Raw genomic sequence first — 20413 nt, 5'->3', positions numbered from 1 at the left:
GTTCTCCTTGTATTCCATGTGATCTAACCTTGCTAACCCAGCTACCATGAGGAACCTTGTTGAATGCATTACTGTAGTCCATATAGATCATCCACCATTCTGCCTTCGCCAATCCTCTTCGTTACTCCTTCATAAAACTCAATCAAGTTAGTGAGATGATTACCAACATGCAAAGCCATGTCAAATATCCCCAATCAGTCCTTGCCTTTTCAAATACATATAAATCCTGTCCCTCCGTATTTCCCTCCAACAGCCTTTTCTGATAGCATTCAGTTCCAAACAGCCTATTTGTTTGGCAACTGGATTCACTCCCTCCACCACTGACATTCAGTAGCAGCATTGTGTACAATCTCCAAGATGTACTGCAGAAATTCATAAAGGATTCTTAGAACCTTCAAAGTCCATCGCCTCTACCATCTAGGAGGACAAGAGTAGCAGATACATGAGTGCCACCAACTGAAAGTTCTTTTCTAAGCCAATCCTCCTCTTGACTTTTTGTTCTGTATCGCTGGATTAATATCCTGGCAACTATACACACTCTCCTCTCTTTCCCCCTTCATGGTATTGAGGGTATCTACATACACAAACTATAGCTCACTACCTTTTTAAGGGCACTTGAAGATGCCCAATGAAACTCTCCTCCCCACACTAAAGATCACTGTTAAGTGGTTTCAAAATCATGGAGGTTCCTTTGCCAGTTTGGATGAGTACTGTGGTATCTGCTATGTTGTTTTGCCATTTATGGCCTTATAATGAAAGTTCAAGTGAAAGGAATTGAGCTTCTCAGTGCACTGCAGAGTCAAAGTCTTGCTTGTGTAGACCAAAGAGAACCTGACTGTTGTTCTGAAGACTTTTAATTAGTCAGCAGACTTGCTTCTTTGTTCAAAGGTTGTTCATGGCTCAACTTGAAGGGGATGACAATTTTAAAAGCTAGAGTTTGATAGTCCCTGAGGAGCAGAAATAATTTTTAACTTTTTCTTTCCCCCAGAGACTCTGCTTCCTGTGTCTAAAATATGCTTTATTTCAGTACACACTGCTCATCTTGCTCATTCATAAAAGTATATGAAAAATTTGCTGCAATGGTACACGAAGGTGATAGTTTGTAGCACGTCAGACAGCAGAGGCTTTTGATTTTGCTCTAAGCATGAATCTGAAAAATACTTCCAACTTTTCAAAGCTGCTTCTGTTATTTTGTTAAAAATCACACAACACCAGGTTATAGTCCAACAGGTTTAATTGGGAGCACACTGGCTTTCGGAGCGACGCTCCTTCATCAGGTGATAATGGAGGGCTCAATCCTAACACAGGATTGGGATTGAGCCCTCCACTATCACCTGATGAAGTAGCGTCGCTCTGAAAGCAAGTGTGCTCCTAATTAAACCTGTTGGACTATAACCTGGTGTTGTGATTTTTAACTTTATACATCCCAGTCCAACACCGGCATCTCCAAATCATGTCTGTTATTTTGGGTTGACTATAAATTATCAAAATTTATTACCTCCTTGAAAAGTAAGTATTTATGATTTGGTTTTTATTCATAGTGAGAAAAGAAAATTGGACAGATAACTTCCCTATTTTTCACCTCACAGGGGGAAGCACTACCAATGTCCTCGGGAGCATCTTCAGGTCAAAGATCAAGAGTTTCTAACAACACTCATAGGAATCGAGAAAGAGTGTCTCAATATGATGAGGTTCCTCGAGAAGGGCAGGATTCACATCTGTCTCAACAGGAGAATTTTCTCCCTGTATCAGGTTCTAAACCTATACAAGACTGTAATTTAGCAGATAGTGCAGACCCACTGCCGCCTCCACCTCTGCCTCTGCAGCCACCTGTAGGTCCTGAATTTTATTTAGCTGGAAGTGATGACCCAGTGACTTCTCTTGAATTGAAACCAGTGAGACGTTTCATTCCAGATTCTGTAAAAAACTTATTCAAAAATAAAAATGATGAAAACCAGTGGAATACGGCACCTCCAACCAATTACATTAGTGAGGGAGTGGAGTGTTCACCACCTGCATCCCCCACTCCTTCTTCTAAAGAACAATCCAGAATCGATGAACAGAGATCAGCTAGTTCTTACAGGGATCCATATGGAGGCTCTGGAGGGAGCTACAACTCTCGGAAGGAAACTGAAGCCATGTTGCCTCGCGATCCCTACGATTCGTTGGATCGTCATACCCGCACTGTGCAGAGCTACAGTGAGAAGGTGCAGGTGTACCACATGAAATACTCCTACATGAAGTCATGGGCTGGTTTACTGAGGATCTTGGGTGTAGTTCAGTTATTATCTGGAGCTGCCGTATTTGCCTGTGTTTGTGCTTACATACATAAGGACAACGAATGGTACAATATGTTTGGTTACTCACGGCCATATAGTCATGTTGCTAACAGTCTGCAAGGAGGATACTATTATGATGGACCTAAAACTCCTTTTGTCATTGTTGTTGCAGGCTTAGCATGGGTTGTCACTATTATTTTACTTGTACTGGGCATGTCCATGTACTACCGGACAATCTTACTTGATTCCAACTGGTGGCCATTGACTGAGTTTGCCATTAACATTGTCCTGTTTATTCTCTTCCTGGCTGCTGCTATAGTATATTTAAATGACATGAATCGTGGCGGGCTTTGTTATTATCCTCTCTTCAACACTCCAATGAATTCTACATTTTGCCGTGTAGAAGGAGGACAAATTGCTGCTGTCATCTTCCTGTTTGCTACGATGTTTCTTTATCTCATCAGTTCAATTGTGTGTCTGAAGCTTTGGAGGCATGAGGCAAAGAGGAAACAAAAAGAATATGCAGAATATGAGGTAATTTGTTTTGAACAGAATAAATGGAAACCCATTCCCTTTCTCCATCCCATCTCCCCCTCTGCCCTGCTTAAGTGGAAGTAATATTTTTATCAAACTTGCTTTGACTATCCAACTGTTTTTGTTTAGCATGTGTTTAATTACACCCAACAAATCTCACGTATTGTTGTTGTGTAAAATGAAAATAGTTCTTGAATCTTTGATTATTTACTGCTCAACTAGAGGCACAAATGTCATCTTGGCTTAACAGAGACTTGAAAGGGGTTTTCGTGGATGAAACCTGAATGTTTTAGTTTGTATGTTGACTGAGCTCTTGCTGGCCACCATGGAAAATATTCTAACCCAATCAGTGTTGTCATTGAACTTTGTTAATACTAATTTGGTGATCACAATTTGACTATTTACTTTTTCTGCACTCTGACACACAGTTAACACAACTTGTACACCAGTTAGAAAATTGTGACTAAAAAGTCTAACTTGGTTAAACAGGAGAGAATTCATTTTGTGGAACCTAAAGGGAGCAGGCCTCAGAAGTCGGCGCATGATAGTTCGTTTTCCATTCTTTAAGATTTTAATTCTGATATGTCAGAATGAACAATATATATATATATGGAGTCAAAATGTAATATACCACTGAGATTAGATTAGATTCCCTACAGTGTGGAAACAGGCCCTTCAGTCCAACCAGTCCACACCAACCCTCCAAAGAGTGACCACCCAGACCCACTTCCCTCTGACTAATGCACCTAACATTATGGGCAATGTAGCATGGCCAATTCACCTGCCTTGCACATCTTTGGACTGTGGGAGGAAACTGGAGCACCCGGAGGAAACCCACGCAGACATGGGGAGAATGTGCAAACTCTACACAGACAGTCGCCCAAGGCTGGGATCAAACCTGGGACCCTGGTGCTGAGAGGCTACAGTGCTAACCACTGAGCCACCATGCCGCCTGGATGATTGGATAAAATGGGACAAGTTAATAACTGTTCCCAAATTGGCTTTTATTAAGGTTTATTTCAGGTTTCTGATTTGTGGTTTGCAGTCATTTTTGTATCTTAAATATTCTGCATCATTGTTTAAGCAAATCAGTGTTGATAACTAGATTTTAAAAACTTGTGCCCATCAAGAAATGTTGATGTGAATCAAAATGGAAATTGCTAACAAAACACAGCAGGTCTGGCAGAATCTGTGGGAAGAAAGCAGAGTTAACATTTCAAGTCCATTGACTCCTTTTTGGAACTGTTAGCTAGGAAAAGCAGTTTTTATGCTTAAGATTAGGTTGAGAAGGAGGAGGTAGTTGCAAAAGGGAGATGTGTGTAGATAGGTGGAGAAGGAGCCCAGAGAGAGAAAGATATGAAAGGGCTAGGTAAACTAGAGGATTAAGGCCTGCTGACCAGTTCAGAGTTTTTTTAAAAAGTGAATAAGTGATAAAAGCTGCAACCTCCTGTATTGATCAACGCCTAACAAAAAAACTTAATGATTGCTAGGCCAATACATTTTGTTAATTTGACGAAATTCTCAAGGAGTCCTATGTTATAGGTTGAATTCAATGTATCCAGTGTTTGCGTTTTTGATTTGAAAAAAAATACTTCTGACATTTTTCAATTGTATATCTTTCCTAGATGAGAAGTACAGAGGCTGGTACATCAATGGAACCGGTAAGAATGCAAGTCTATAGTCAATAATTCCACACTGTTTCCTAATTTGAATTCTTTTAGAGGGTTATTCACCTGCACCAATTTGCTTGCTGTGTTCCATGAGGAAATTATTTACTGTAGCCATTAAGGTAGCACAAATATTATTATCACAGACAATTTAATGGAATTAAATTACAGCAAAGTTTTTTGAATCCATAAGACCATCCGATTAAAGAAGCAGAATTAGTCAATTTGGCCCACTGAATCTGCTCTATCATTCAATCATGGTTGATAAGTTTCCTAAACCCACACTCCTGCCTTCTCCCTGTGACCTTTGATCCTCTCATCCAAGAGCCTATCTATCTTTGTCTAAACTACATTAAATTACTTTGCCTCAGAAAACTGTGGAGGCCATGAGTACCACAGATTCACCACCCTCTGGCTGAAGAAATTCTTTTGTCATTTCAGTCATAAAATATCGTCCCTTCACTCTGAGGCTATGCTGTCTGGTGCCTGTCTCCTACTAATAGAAGCATCTTCTCCACATCAACTCTAAACAGGCCTTTGAGTATTCCAAGTTTCAATGAGTTTGCCCCCGACGCCCCAGCCAACCCCCATCCTTCTAAACTCCATTGATTCCAGACCCACTACTCAACCACTCCTCATATGACAAGCTCTTCATCCCTGGCATCATTTTTGTAAACCTTCTTTGGGCCCCTTTTTAATGCCAACTCCCTTTAATCTTTCCTTAGATATGCAGCCCAAAACTGCTGTCAATATTCTAAATTCAGTCTGATCAGACCCTTATACAAAACAGCAGCACATCTCTGCTCTTGTATCCTAGCCCTCTTGAAATAAATGCTAACATTGCATTTGCCTTCCTAACTGTCGGCTGAACCTGCACGTTAACTTTGAGAACCCTGTTCTACCACCCTATCTTTGTGTCATCTGCAAGTATTGCAACAATGTCTTCGGTTCCTTCGTCCAGATTGTTTGTGCATAATGTGAATAGTATGGTTCCATCACTGACCTCTACAAGACTCCATGAGACTGCCATACTGAAAGAAAAAAACCCTTTATCCCCACTCTCTGCATTCTGCCAGTCAGCCAGTCCTTTATCCATGCCAATTCCTTGCCCCTAACACGATAGACTGTTATCTATCTTAGCAGTGTGCTGTCCAGTACCTTGTCAAAAGACTTCTGGAAATCCAAATAGATCATGTTGACTAGCTCTTCTTGGTCCAGCTTGTTATCTCCTTAAAGATTTCTAACAGATTTGTTAGGTATGATCTCCACCTGACAAGACCGTTCTCAGTCTTATTTTACCATGCACTTCCAACTACTCAGCAATCTCATCCTTAATGGACCCTAAAATCCAACCAATGCAGGGGTCAGGTTAATTGACTTACCTTCTGCCTCTTTCTCCCCCTGACATTGCAGGAGCCATTTTTCTGTCCTCTGGGACCCTCCTTTGCTCCAATGATTTCTGGACAATCACTACCAATCTCCTCAGCTATTTCCATCGGAACTCTGGTATAATCTACCCAGTCTTCATTTATCCACCTTCAGACCTTTCAGCTTCCCCAACATATTCTCCTTGGTGATGGCCAGTACACTAACCTCTGCACCTCTGACTCTCTTGAAGTTCAGTATACTACCACCAGCTTTTAAAGTCTTTCCACTAATCTTCACCACATTGTATGCTTTTTCTTTTATGCTGTCTCTGACTTGCCTTGTTAACCATGGCTGACTTGTCCTCTCCCTAGTCTGCTGCTTCTTTCTTGCCCTGAATTTCTAATGTGCCTCCTGAATTACCTCCAGAAACTCCTGCCATTGCTGCTTTACCATTGTCCCTGCTGGGTTTCCCTTCCAATCAACTGCGACCAGCTCCTAATCAAGATCTTTGTAGTTAGCTTTACCCAATTGTAATGCTGTTGCACCTGATTCAAACTTCTTCCCCTCTAACTGCAGGGTAACTTCTATCATTATTATGGTCGCTGCCCCTTCGGGTTTCCCTTATCTTCAGCTCCGAAATCAAGTACCCTCATTATTCATTGCCAAATTCAGAATTGCCTGTTCCCTCGTGGGCTCTGCCACAAGCTGCTCCAAAAAAACATCTCATAGACATTCCATGTATTCCTTTTTCTTGGGATCAATGTCAGCCTGGTTTTCCCAATCCACCTACATATTGAAGTTTCCCTTGATCATTCTAATAGTGCCTTTCTTACATTCCTTTTATAAGATAACCTGATTTTATTTTCTGCCTCATATCCTGACTACTGCTTGGAAGCCTGGACATAATTGATTTTAATTTTAATTTTATTTACTAACCAGGCAACCTCATAACCCACTGTCCACAGCCCAAATTTTGTGGTTCATCTGGACTCTGGTCCCAGCATGATTCAGGTGGAGTTTCTCCCATTGGAGCAACTCCTCCTTTCCCCAGTACTAAGGTCAGTGTTCCATGAATTCAGACCTGTTTCTCCCACGCCAGTCTTTAGAGCCATGTGTCTGCAGGTGATTACTTTTTTTTTGGTCTGCTCATATTCCCTCAGCAGATCCCTTTTCCTATTTCTACCTAAATGATTGGTACTTATATAATTGGATCACAGTAACTGCATCTTCCTTTCCTGCTCCAAGTTCCTCTGCCACCCAGATGAGATATCCTGAATCTGGGCACCAGCAGGCAACACAGCTTTTGGGCCTTTTGATCCTTGCCACAACACAGTTGATTTGATTTATTGCTGTCATATTTACTGAGATACAGTGAAAAGTATTGTTTTGCATGCTAAGTGGACAAATCAAACCCTACATAATTACATCAGCATAATAGAACAGAATGGAGAAAATTAGGTGCAGAGCAAGAGGAAGAGAAAGTGTCTATTCCTCTGATTATATTATTGTCAATTACAATTACATTTCTCTCCTCTCTTGAATAGCTCCTTGTACCATGGTGCTCTGATCAACTTACATATCCTCCCTACAGTCCTTGCTCTCATCCACACAGGGATCAAAAATCTCAAACCTTTTAAATATGCTCAAGGCTGAGGCTCCTGCAGCACAACCTGCTGGATCTATCTATCTGCCTTGTTTATAGTCAGGACAGGAGGGTGTGACTACTGACCAAGCTCAAGGTATTAATCTGAGGGCAAGAAGAAACTTACTGAGTCAGCTACTTTCAATCTTGTAAAAATGGTTTTTTGGCAAACAAATGGAATAATTTGGTGTAGGTCCATACAAATTAGCAAGATTTTTATTTTAATTCCTGGTTGATATACCTTAAGAGAAATTATCAGTTCTCCAATATTAGTTTCAACATCAACTGTGCAGGGTATGTTTAGTTGACTACTCCGAGTTGTTATCCAATAACTGCTTGTAAAATGTCAGTTCATACAGGTATGTGAGGACAACAGGAATTAAAGGAACAGATGTATTATGTTTACACAGCTCACTCGAATAACCAGATAGAGGTGTTCAAAAGTCATTGTCAAATTTAAAGTGACAGTGCTAACTACTGACAGGGTTGGTAGCCAAAGGACAAGATTGTGGTAAATGAGCAAGAAGAACTGAGTTTTTTTTTTGTTTGGCAGAGGTCTGAATTGGAATGCAATACCCCTGCCCCTTACTAGGACAGTAACATTCAGGAGGAATTAGATTAATATTTGGAAAGGAGAAAAAATCCTGTCCAAGTGATATAGGAAGGCAGTGGAACTAATTTGACGGCTTTTTCAAAAATTCAAGTATGTAATCAGCTGAATGACCACCTTAATGGTGAAATTATTCCTGAAGTTCTATTCAAACTAACTTTGCCTAAATCAGAATTGAACCCTCAACCACTCCAGTCTCTGTATTGCTCAGTTTAGTTAACTAGCTGCTGAGAAATCATGGGTTTTTGAGTGTTCATTTTAAAAATAATTCTAATTAACAATGTATGATTTTGAAAATATGGGTACCTTGGGCTGTAACAACTCAAACTACTGTGCCACCGTGCTGCCCACACTTTAATACATGAAGAGTATGGCATCCTAAACGTTTACTGTCCCCTGGCACATCCCCTCAAATTCTTGACTGATGAAGTTTCTAAGTTGATGGTCTCTGAAGCGCGACACATTATCATAGGGGGAGATTTTAATTCCTCATGGATCCCACAGTGGATAGAATGCCCAAAGGTCCCCCAAATATCTCTCTGCAATCCAAGCAACTGGTTGATTTATGCATGGAATTTGGGCTGGTGAATGTTTGGAGATGTCTCCATTCTATGGGTAGTGACTTCCCTTTTTTCTCTAATCTGCACAAGTATCTTACCAGGATTGACCTTTTTTTTAGTTGCTTCAGTTTTTCTGGATTCGGTGATGTCTTGTAAAATTGGAAACCTAGCCATTTTCAAACAGTGTGGCAGTGTTTTTGGAGGTTGAGGTTAAGGGCAACGGAACAGGTTCCCGGCACTGGCAAATGAATCCTTTTAATCTCAAGAATAGTAAGTTTGTTGAGTACTTCTCAAATGAGTTTAAAGCATTCTTAGCGATCAATTCGGGTATGGCTAGTAACCCATCTCTACTCAGAGACTGCTAAAGCCTGCGCTAGGGGGTTAGTTATTTCTTATTTGCCCAGCTGGAAGCAACAGAAGGGAAAGCAGCACTGTCTGATTGGGGCACAGTTGAAGACAGCCGATACAGCATATTTTGATAGACTATCTGTGACAATAAATTGTAGCAAGTCACAGCTCTCCAGGTTGCTTTGAACTCCATGCTCACTCCGACAGTGAAACAAAAGGCTGTTTGAGCATGGCAGTAGCCCAGGCAAATACCTGATATATCTGGCCAGGAAAAAGAGCGCCCTCCAATCCATTACATCAGTCAGAAGGCAGTGAGATTCTTACATGTGACTCTAAAGAGATCAATGCGGCATTTCGGAATTTTTACTCTGAACTATATCAGTCAGAATGCTGCAAGGATAGATGGGATAAGATGGAGTCTTTTTTTTTAAGAACCCGGATCTTCCAAGTGTGACCTCAGGACAGTTGTCTCTTCTTAATGCCCACTTGACAGTGCAAGAGATACAGGAGGCAGTAAGACACTTCCAAAGTGGGAAGGTGCCCGGCCCTGATGGTCTTCTGAGTGAATGCTACAAAGAATGTATAAATATCCTGTCAGGGCTGATGCTGGACACTTACAAATTTGTACTGTCATGACTGCCTCCCGCCGTCACGGAGAGGCTAACATCTCTCTCTCTCCCTCAAGAAAGAGAAGACCCTGGAAGCCTGTGCTTCATATAGGTCTATCTCATTGTTAAATTCAGGCTTTTAAAATTTTATCTAAGATACTTGCATTGAGATTCGAGAAGGTGTTGCCTTGTGTTGTTAAGGAGGATCAGACTGGTTTTATAAAGGGCTGTAGGTCCTCTAATAATATTAGATTACGACTGAATATGGTCCAAGTGTGTTAGCAATGATGGGTTCAGGGTTTGGTGATCTCTTTAGACGCAGAGAAGGCCTTCAATCGGGTGGAGTGGCCATATCTGTTATACCCTGGAGCGGTTTGGTCTAGGTGAGGTCTTTGTCAGATGGGTGGAGGTCCGATATAGTGACTCTCTAGCTGCGGTTCTCGTCCAATGGTGTAAGATCTAGTAATTTCAGTATTGGTAGGGCAGTCGGCAAGGTTGTCCCCTCTTGCCACTGTTTACATTTTGTGATTGAGCTGCTGGCAGGGTCTATCCATAAGGATCCTAACATAGCTGCCCCAGAAGTGCATGTAAGTTTACGTTATATGCAGATGACATCTCCTCCTTGTATCAAACCTGGCTGTTTTTGGACCCCACTTAATACAAAGCATTAATTTATTTGGCTCCTTTTTGGGATATTAGATCAATTTTGCAAAGTCAGAGGCTATGCCCATGGAGGGTCTTACGGCAATATCTGATATCGAAGGTGAGTTAAATTTCCCCTTTTAAACGATCACTGGGGGTTTTCTTTCCTTAAGTATTTTTGTTACTCCCACCTTTTGATCAGCTATTTAAGGCTAATTTTGCTCATTTTGTTGACCTGAAGAAGGGCTTATGCCCGAAACGTCGATTCTCCTGCTCCTTGGATGCTGCCTGACTTGCTGCGCTTTTCCAGCAACACATTTTTCAGCTCTGATCTCCAGCATCTACAGTCCTCACTTTCTCCCAGATTAGAGACCTTCAAAGATGGGAGGCCCTTCTAATTTCCTGGTTAGATCGAATAGCGCTAAACAAAATGAATGTCCTTCCTCGTCTGTTATATCCCATGTGAATGCTCCTTCTGATATTTCCTAGGCAAATGTTGTGGAGACTGACTGGCTTACTACTTTTATCTGGCGTCGCAGGCAACCCCTTGTTAAGCTTGCCAAGTTGCAGTTACACTAAGGTTGGTGGGAGTAGAGTTTAAAATGTGTTGCTGGCAAAGCGCAGCAGGTCAGGCAACATCCAAGGAACAGGAGAATTGACGTTTCGGGCATAAGCCCTTCCTCAGGAATGAGGAAAGTGTGTGCAGCAGGCTAAGATAAAAGGTAGGGAGGAGGGACTTGGGGGAGGGGCGTTGGGAATGTGATAGGTGGAGGGAGGTCAAGGTGAGGGTGATAGGCCGGAGTGGGGTGGGGGCAGAGAGGTCAGGAAGAAGATTGCAGGTTAGGAAGGCGGTGCTGAGTTCGAGGGATTTGACTGAGACAAGGTGGGGGGAGGGGAAATGAGGAAACTGGAGAAATCTGAGTTTATCCCTTGTGGTTGGAGGGCTCCCAGGCGGAAGATGAGGCCCTCGTCCTCCAACCATCGTGTTGCCATGGTCTGGCGATGGAGGAGTCCAAGGGCCTGCGTGTCCTTGGTGGAGTGGGAGGGGGAGTTGAAGTGTTGGGCTACGGGTTGGTTGGGTTGATTGGACAGGGTGTCCCAGAGGTGTTCTCTGAAACGTTCCGCGAGTAGGCGGCCTGTCTCCCCAATATAGAGGAGGCCACATCGGGTGCAGCGGATGCAATAGATGATGTGTGTGGAGGTGCAGGTGAATTTGTGGCAGATATAGAAGGATCCCTTGGGGCCTTGGAGGGAAGTAAGGGGGGAGGTGTGGGCGCAAGTTTTGCATTTCTTGCGGTTGCAGGGGAAGGTGCCGGGAGTGGAGGTTGGGTTGGTGGGGGCTGTGGACCTGATGAGGGAGTCACGGAGGGAGTGGTTTTTTCGGAACGTTGATAGGGGAGGGGAGGGAAATATATCCCTGGTGGTGGGGTCCGTTTGGAGGTGGCGGAAATGGCGGAGGATGATACGCTGGACATGGAGGTTCGTGGGGTGACAGGTGAGGACCAGTGGGGTTCTGTCCTGGTGGTGGTTGGAGGGGCAGGGCTCAAGGGCGGAGGAGCGAGAAGTGGAAGAGATGCGGTGGAGGGCCTCGTTGACGACTTCTGGGGGGAAATTGCGGTTCTTGAAGAAGGAGGACATCTGGGTGGTACAGTTTTGGAACTGGTCCTCCTGGGAGCAGATGCGGCGGAGACGAAGGAATTGGGAATATGGGATGGCGTTTTTACAGGGGGCAGGGTGGGAGGAGGTGTAGTCTAGGTAGCTGTGGGAGTCGATCGGTTTATGGTAAATGTCCGTGTCGATTCGGTCATCCAAGATAGAAATGGAAAGGTCTAGGAAGGGGAGCGAGGAGTCTGAAACGGTCCGGGTGAATTTGAAGTCGGGGTGGAAAGTGTTGGTAAAGTGGATGAACTGTTCAACCTCCTCGTGGGAGCATGAGGCAGCGCCGATACAGTCATCGATGTAGCGGAGGAAGATGGACTAGAGTTTCCAGATATTAAGCAATACCAACTAAGCTCCCTGTGTCCTTCGTGAGCAACTGGGCTGGAGGACCCAAGGTCCATATGGTTGGGTATCAAGGTCTTCCAGGCAAAGTGCGCCCTTACTAGTCTGTTGCTTATGGATAAGATTAGGGCGGTTATGGCATACTGTGGGAATCCAATCACTATTAATATGGTCAAACCTCTTCTTTAGGGGTGGCACGGTGGCTCAGCAGTTAGCACTGCTGCCTCACAGCGCTAGAGACCCAGGTTCAATTCGGGCAACTGTCTGTGTGGAGTTTGCACATTCTCCCCGTGTCTGCATGGGTTTCCTCCGGGTGCTCTGGTTTCCTCCCACAGTCCAAAGATGTGCAGGTTAGGTGAATTGGCCATGCTAAATTGCCCGTAGTGTTAGGTGGATTATTCGGGGTAAATATAGGGAAGTGGGTTTCTCATTCGGAGGGACGGTGTGGACTTGTTGGGCCGAAGGGCGTGTTTCCACACTCTAGGGAATCTACTCTAATCTCACCCCTGTAGTTGGTATGCTGGGATTCAGGCCAGGGATGATGGATCCTGGATTCAAACTGGTAACTAGGGGAGTCTCCTGTTTGGGAGACCTGTTTTGAGGGGGTGGTCAGGATATCCTTCTACCAAATCAGTCCAAGTATGGATTGCCTAGCAGAGATCTTTTTGTTTCTTTTAGGTGAGGGATTTTATCCAAAAAAAGGCTTTTGACCAATCCCTATATCTCTGATTCAGAGAAGAGAATGCTTCATGCTGCAAGCACTCTCGCCCTCTAGCACCTACAGGAGTGCAGTGCCTTGAGCGATATTGGTGACTGAGATCTAGAAGCAAGATTTGGGAGTCAAGATCCCCTCCAATTTGGCAAGACATTTGGGAGAATTTGCAAAAGATCTCGATCTCTAACAGAGCACACGCCATGCAGTTGAAGATTCTTCATAGCGTTCACTTGACCCCAGAAATTCAAAAAGGGAGCACCTCCAATGTGCCCCAAGTGCAAAATAAGCATAGGTACCCTCACTCATTGTTTGTGGTCATGCCTCAAGCTTGGTAGGTACTAGAGTGCTGTGGCAGGGGTAATAGAGGGAGTCTTGGGCACAGAAGTTAAGGTAGACCCGGCATATCTCCCGTTGGGCTTGCCTGATTTATCTTCCTTAGACATATCTGAGAAAAAGTTATTTAACATTCTTATTGTGCGAGGAAGAACATTTTGAGCTGGGTGTTTGAGAACCCTCCAACTGTGGGCGGCACGGTGGCACAGTGGTTAGCACTGCTGCCTCACAGCGCCAGAGACCCGGGTTCAATTCCGGGTGGAGTTTGCACGTTCTCCCAGTGTCTGCGTGGGTTTGCTCCGGTTTCCTCCCACGGTACAAAGATGGGCAGGTCAGGTGAATTGGCCATGCTAAATTGCCCGTAGTGTTAGGTAAGGGGTAAATGTCGGGGTATGGGTGGGTTGCGCTTCGGCGGGTCGGTGTGGACTTGTTGGGCCGAAGGGCCTGTTTCCACACTGTAATGTAATCTTAAAAAAAAATTTTGTTTGGGTGGCACAAGTTAATTATGGAACACATACCTTTTGGATTTCCTCACAAACATTGGGCATCATAAAACAGAACTTTTTTATAAGATGTGGCAGCCCTCTTTTGAATTATCTGGAAGCAGATTTGTTTGCCACTTTAATTAGGGCATTTGTTTAGCTCTGGTCATTAGGCTTAGTGAGCCTTGTGACTTGGGAGGAAGAATCCTGAATAAATACTGGTGTAATAATTAATGCTCCTGAAGGTTGGGAGCTTCTATGTTGTTGCGCTGAATGACTTTACTCCATTTATGTACTTTTAGATTTGTAGTGAGTTCAGTTTTGATTTGTTTTGTAGAGTAGGGTAGTAGTTCATTGTAATTGTTGTTACAATTTTAAATTATATTTTTGTAATTTTATTTTGTAAAGAAAAAAACTTCTCTATGTTAAAAAAAATTAAAATCCAAAGACTCTAAAAAGAACAAATACGAATGTTTAACATAATCATGGATTCTGGAAGAGGAAGAGGGAATATGTTACAAGTGATTTTATTTTATTTTCTACTTTACAGCCACCAAACACTTCAGAAGCTTTTTTTAAAATTCACTTGTGCGATGTGGGTATTGCTGGCAAGACCAACATTTGTTATCTGTGCCCTGTTGCCATTGAGAAGGTGGTGGTGAGGAGTTACATTTCATGTGCTCAGGGTAGACCCACAATGTTAGGAAGGGAACTCCAGGATCCTGACCCAGTGACGCAGAGTGAATAGCAAATTTTTCTTCCAAGTCAGGTCGGTGACTAGGTTAGAGGGCAACCTGCAGGTGGTGACGTTTCCATGTGCTGCCCTTCCCCTTGTAGATGGAAGTTGTCGTGGGTTTGGAAGATTCTGTCTCAGGATACTTGCAGAATTTATTCATTGGCTTTTGGGACTTTGGAACCTCCTGAATAATGATGTCAATGCTTGGAAAAGTCAGGTACCCTTTTATGCTGTCGTTCTAAGCTCCTAGGTTCCATAGAAGTATAACTCCAGTTTGTGTTTGCTTTTAATTGTAGAGTGCGTTGGGAGTTAAAGGTGATAGATCTATTGCTGCTGATACAAACCAGAAAGAACTGCAAACGGTTGAAATGAAGCCAACAGTACTAAGTGGATATATTCCTGCAGGGCATATTCCAAAACCATTTGTGATGGCTGACTATGTAGCGTGAGTATAAGTTTACAAATTTTTTACTTTTTGAACCCTGGATCCTGTCTGAACAGTGCTGACAGTTTGGGGCTGCGTAATGCTTATACTAAGTAAAACCGCAATGGGGTGGGGGGTTGAGATAGTTATTTTGCACAGTTTTGTCTTTAACTGGGGGTGGGGGTTTAAATCTCACCATGCCAGAATGGAAAATTGAATCTTTTAAAAATATTGTAAGTAATAAGTTTATTGTTGTGAAAACCCATCTGGTTTATTAATGTCCTTTTTAGGGAAGGAAATTTCTCCATCCTTACTTAGTCTTACCTATGTCTGATTTCAGACCCATAGTAATTTGGTTGACTTAGTATGCCCTACTTTGCCACTTGTTGGATCAAAACCACTACAAAATCAAAAGTGAGAAATAGAAACATATAAAAAAGAACAAGAGTAGGCCACTCGGCCTTTGTGCCTGCTCTGCCAATCGTTATGTTCATGGCTGAAATTCCAATTCCATATCCTGTTCTTGCTTTTCCGCATTATGGTTTGATCCCTTTAGCCTGAAATGTTATAGCCAATTCCTCTTGAAATCGTACCATGTTTTGGTCTAAACTGCTTTCTGTGGTAGCCAATTTCACAGGCCCACCAGTCTCTGGGTGAAGAAATGTCTCCTCATTTCAATCTTAATTGGTTTACCTCATATCATTAGGCAGTGACTCTTACTTCTGGACTCCCCGCCAAGAGGTCCTTGCTGTATTTACCCTGTCCAGGTTTCTGTGAGATTCAATTTCCCGGGCCCTCAATTCTTCTGAACTCCAGCATGTACTATACTAACCTGTGTAGTCCCCCACCCCCGGTCAGTCCTGCCATCTCCGGAATCATCCTGGTAAACATTTGTTGCGCTCCCTCGAGCAAGACTATCTTTCCTTGAATAAGGAGACAAAAACTGCACACAATGTTCCAGATGTCATCTCACCCAAGGCCTTGTAAAATTTTACTCAAATCATCTTGCTTTGAAGGCTAACATGTAATTTGGTAACTTAAACATGCAGGTACAGCAGGCTGATATCTTACATGACTGGAGTATGAGGGCACCCAGGGTTTGCACATTCTCCTCTCTCCATTTATAGCCATTCAGATAATCTGCCTTCCTTCCTGTTTTTGCTACATAAGTGGATAATTGCACATTTATCCACCTATAATGCATCTGCCTACTCGGTGTGTCCAAATCACTGAAGCACATCTGCATCCTCCTCACCACTCACCCTCCCAATGAGTTTTGTATTGTCTACAAACTTTAACATCTTGTATGTGATTCCCTCATCTAATCATCTGTAAATATTAGAAATAATTCGGGTCATCTGCCAATCTGGTTTCTATCGATCGCAATACACTATCCCACTCCCATGTGTTTTAATTTTACACAATTTATTGAAAACCTTCAAAGCCCTGAATAAACCACATCCACTAGCTCCTATCCATCAACTCTACTAATTATATCTTCAAAGAATTCCAGTAGATGTCAAGCATGATTTCCCTTTCATAAATCTATGCAGACTGTCCGATTCTGTCACTTTTTTTTTCCAAATGCTCAGCTAATAATTATTTTATCAGCTGTAGAGTTTTGACCTCTATCAACATCAGGCTGACTAGTCTATAATTCCTGGATTTATCTCATCCTCCCTTCTTCAATAGAAGGTTTATATTCGCTACCTAGACCACCAGCGTTGACCTTGGCACTAGAAATGACAGACCAAGTAAGTTCTCTGGCAACAACTAGGGGCTTGCTCCAAAATTTGGAAAACTGTCCCATAGGCTGGTCAAGTGATAGTCTGACATTACAAAAACAGAAATTGTTGGAAAAACTCGGGTCTGGCAGCATTGTGGAGAGAAAGCAAATGTTAATGTTTCAGGTCCAGTAATACTTTTCCAGAACTGTCTAGTTTCTCCAACTGTTTTTGTTTTTATTTGATTTCCAGCATCGGCTGTTCTTTCAGATTTTAAATAATCTGAAATTCTGAATCTAAGCATATGACTAAATCCAAGACCCCACTCTCTGCCTAGGTGTGTCCTGTTCTGTGAGCAGATGGACCCAGCAGGAATGTCATTGAAGTGGTATACAATCAAAAGCCAGTTGTCTGTTCAGTCCTCAGCATGCATTTCATTTCCCATGGCAACTTGTTAAAACAGGAACAAGGAACCCATCTGCAGTTTACTTTCCATTGTCACCCCACCGCCCCAATCTCCCCAACTGATGAATCAGTACTTTATATGAAACGCCAGAACAACACTTGGACAAAGCACTGAAGGTGCCAAGGGAACAGAATGTACTCTGGATTGGGGACTTGAATATTCATCTCCAAAAGTCACTTCACAGTGCTATGACTTGCCAGGGTTGGGGGGCTTGAGCTATAGGGAGAGGCAGAATAGATTGGGGATATCTTCTTTGGAGTATCAGAGGCTGAGGGGTGACCTTAGATTTATAAAGTCATTATGGGCATGAGCGTAGAACAGTACAGCACAGTATAGTCCCTTTGGCCCTCTGTTGCACTGACCTGTCAAATGAATCTGAAGCCCATCTAATCTACATTATTCGATTTTCATCCATATATCTATCCAATGACCATTTAAATACCCTTAAAGTTGGTGGCAACTGTTGCAGGCAGTGTGTTCCATATCCCTACTAACTGAGTAAAGAAATTACATCTGTCCTATATCTATCACCCTTCAATTTTGAGCTATGTCACCTCGTGCTAGCCATCGCTATCTGAGGAAAAAGGCTCTCTGTTCACTTTGTCTAACCCTCTGATTATCCTATGTCTCTATTAAGTCACCTCTCAATCTTCTCAAATAAAAACAGCCTCAAGTCCCTCCCCTTCCGTCGTAAGATCTTCCCTCCATACCAGGAAACTCCCTAGAAAATTTCCTCTGCACCCTTTCCAAAGCTTCCACATCCTTCCTCTAATGCATTGACCAGAACTGTACACAATACTCCAAGTGCAGCCACACCAGAGTTTTGGACAGCTGCAAAACTCATGGTTCTGAAACTCGGTCCCTCTACCAATGAAAGCTAACACATTGTATACCTTCTTAACAACCTTATCAACCTGGTTGGCATCTTTCAGGGATCTATGCACATGGAAACAGTACTGTTCATCTCCACTACTAGTAATCTTACTATTAGCCCAGTGCTCTGCATTCCTGTGACTCCTTCCAAAATGAATCCCCTCATGCTTTTCTGCATTAAACTCCATTTGCCAACTCTTAGCCCAGCTCTGCAGTTTATCTGTGCCTTTCTGTAACCTGCAACATCCTTTGGCACTATCCATAATTCTGCCAATGTTCATGTCATCCGCAAACTCAGTAACCCATCCTTCTACGCCCACATTCATGTCACTTAAAGATGACAAACAGTAGTGCACCCAAAACACATCCTTGTAGTTCTCGCGAACTGAGCTCCAGGATGAATGTTTCCCATCAACCACCATCCTCTGTCTTTCAGCTAGCCAATTTGTGATCCAAACCACTTAGTCACCCTCAATCCCATACCTCTGTAATTTGTGCAATGGCCTACTGAAACCAATATATATTATATTTACCTTTTTACCCTCATCAACCTTCTCAAAGAACTCAAAGGTTTGTAAGGCACAACCTACCTTTCACAAAACTGTTGACTATCCCTAATCAACTTATTTCTTTCTAGATGATTATAAATAGACAAGATCTTTTCCCACAGGTGTGGAAATGCAAAACTACAGGGCGTAAGTTTAAGGTAAGAGGGGAAACTGCTTGAGTCTATTATCAAGGAAGAAACGGCAAGGCATCGAGGTACAAATTGTCCCATTGGGCAGACACAGCATGGGTTTGTGAAGGGCAGGTCATGCTTAACTAATCTACTGGAATTCCGTGAAGACAACATGAGCACGGTGGGCAATAGGAACCCAGCAGATGTGGTGTACTTAGGTTTCGAAAAGGCTGTTGACAATGTGCTGCACAAAAAGCTGCTGCATAAGACCAAGGTGCAAGGCATTATGGACAACATATTAGCATGGAGAGAGGATTGATTAACTATCAGGAAGCAAACAGTGGGGATAAATGAGTGCTTTTCAGTTGGGGGAATAGACACTGTGCAAACAAAATTGTGTTCCAAAGATTGCTGCTAGTGTTGGGGAAACCTCGGGAGCAGGCATGATGGAGAGGAAAAATTCATTTGAAATTGAAATGCAGAACCACAGATGGTGATCAGACTATCAAACTATCAAAGTTTATACCTGAACCATGAGTAAATGTAGCAAAGGATAAACAGATGCTTGAGCTGAACTATTAATTCAAAGTTGGTGAGAGATGGTTTCAATTGATGGGACACTGGGTAAAGTGAGGATAGGACTTTCGATCAGACATTCACATAAACTGTGGGGCACAGTATTCTGGTGAATTGAATGACTAGAACTGTAAAAGGGGCTCTTTAAAAGGGAAGGGAGCAGAGATCAAATAGACTTTTTAATTAATGAGATTCAAACCTATGTCCTCTGAATGTTAGCCCAGAGTTACTAGCTAACTAGGATAGTGACACTATCATTACACCACTGCCTCCCCTTTCTGTCAGCCAGGAAAGATGGCTATAAACTAACAAAGTGAAATAGTTCAAGTGAAGGTTGATTTAGAAAACCATGATAAAAGTTTGTGTATTTAAGTTCTGATCCACTCCACTTATCTCAGGGTAAGCTATAGGCAGGAAACAGCTGAAACAGCACTATATTAATACGTGGAACATCAACAGTAAGACAGATCAACTATTGGCAGAAATAAGGGTAAATGATTCAGACCAAATTGCCATTATAGACCCCTTGCATGACTGCCAAAGTTAGCAAATAATATTTCAGGATATGAAACATTTCTAAAGCATTCAGAATGACAAAAGAGAAATGGTAACTCTGATAGTAGCTAGATGATATAAGGTTGAGTGAGAAATGGATTTCTTAAGTTATATCTTTGTGAGTGGAGATTGAGAATAGCAAAGATCACAAAATACTGGTGGGAGTAGTTTATTAGCTCTGAATCAACAATCTAATAGAACATTAAACACATAATTAAGGGAAACTTTAATTTTCACATGGACTTGACCCATCAAAATTGCAATTATTTCCTGGAATATGAGCTTGTAGAATATTGTTTGCAGTAGTTTCCTGGAACAATACTGTAGAGCCAACTAGAGAATTAACTCATTTACTTTTCAGATTTAGTATTGCTCAATGAGGCAGAGTTAATAATCTTGTAGTAAAGCACTAGGAAATGGTAATCATAATGGTTACATTAAATGTAATTTGACAATAACACCAATAATATGAATCTGAACCAGTTGCATAGGGATGAGGGCAGAGCTACTTGTGTAAAGGTTAACATTACATTAAAAGAGGCATAGAAACAAAAACAAGTCTGAGTCATGAATGGTTTAAAAACAAGCAAG

At 42.4% G+C, this 20413-nt stretch overlaps 1 protein-coding gene across 2 annotated transcripts in view; it reads left to right on the top strand.

The window, feature by feature from the left end:
- Window positions 1–20413, top strand: part of marveld2b (MARVEL domain containing 2b) — a 43672-nt gene that overhangs the window by 10652 nt on the left and 12607 nt on the right. For both annotated transcript variants that reach the window (XM_072582078.1, XM_072582086.1), the window contains exons 2-4: window positions 1590–2813; window positions 4439–4474; window positions 14822–14970. In XM_072582078.1, the coding sequence (XP_072438179.1) occupies window positions 1605–2813; window positions 4439–4474; window positions 14822–14970 (1394 nt within the window). In that variant the 5' untranslated portion in view covers window positions 1590–1604. The remainder of the gene's footprint in view (window positions 1–1589; window positions 2814–4438; window positions 4475–14821; window positions 14971–20413) is intronic.

The sequence above is a fragment of the Chiloscyllium punctatum genome, chromosome 2 (genome assembly GCF_047496795.1).
Source record: "Chiloscyllium punctatum isolate Juve2018m chromosome 2, sChiPun1.3, whole genome shotgun sequence".
In the NCBI taxonomy this organism is placed as follows: domain Eukaryota; kingdom Metazoa; phylum Chordata; class Chondrichthyes; order Orectolobiformes; family Hemiscylliidae; genus Chiloscyllium; species Chiloscyllium punctatum.
This window is presented reverse-complemented; position numbering and strand designations above follow the sequence as displayed.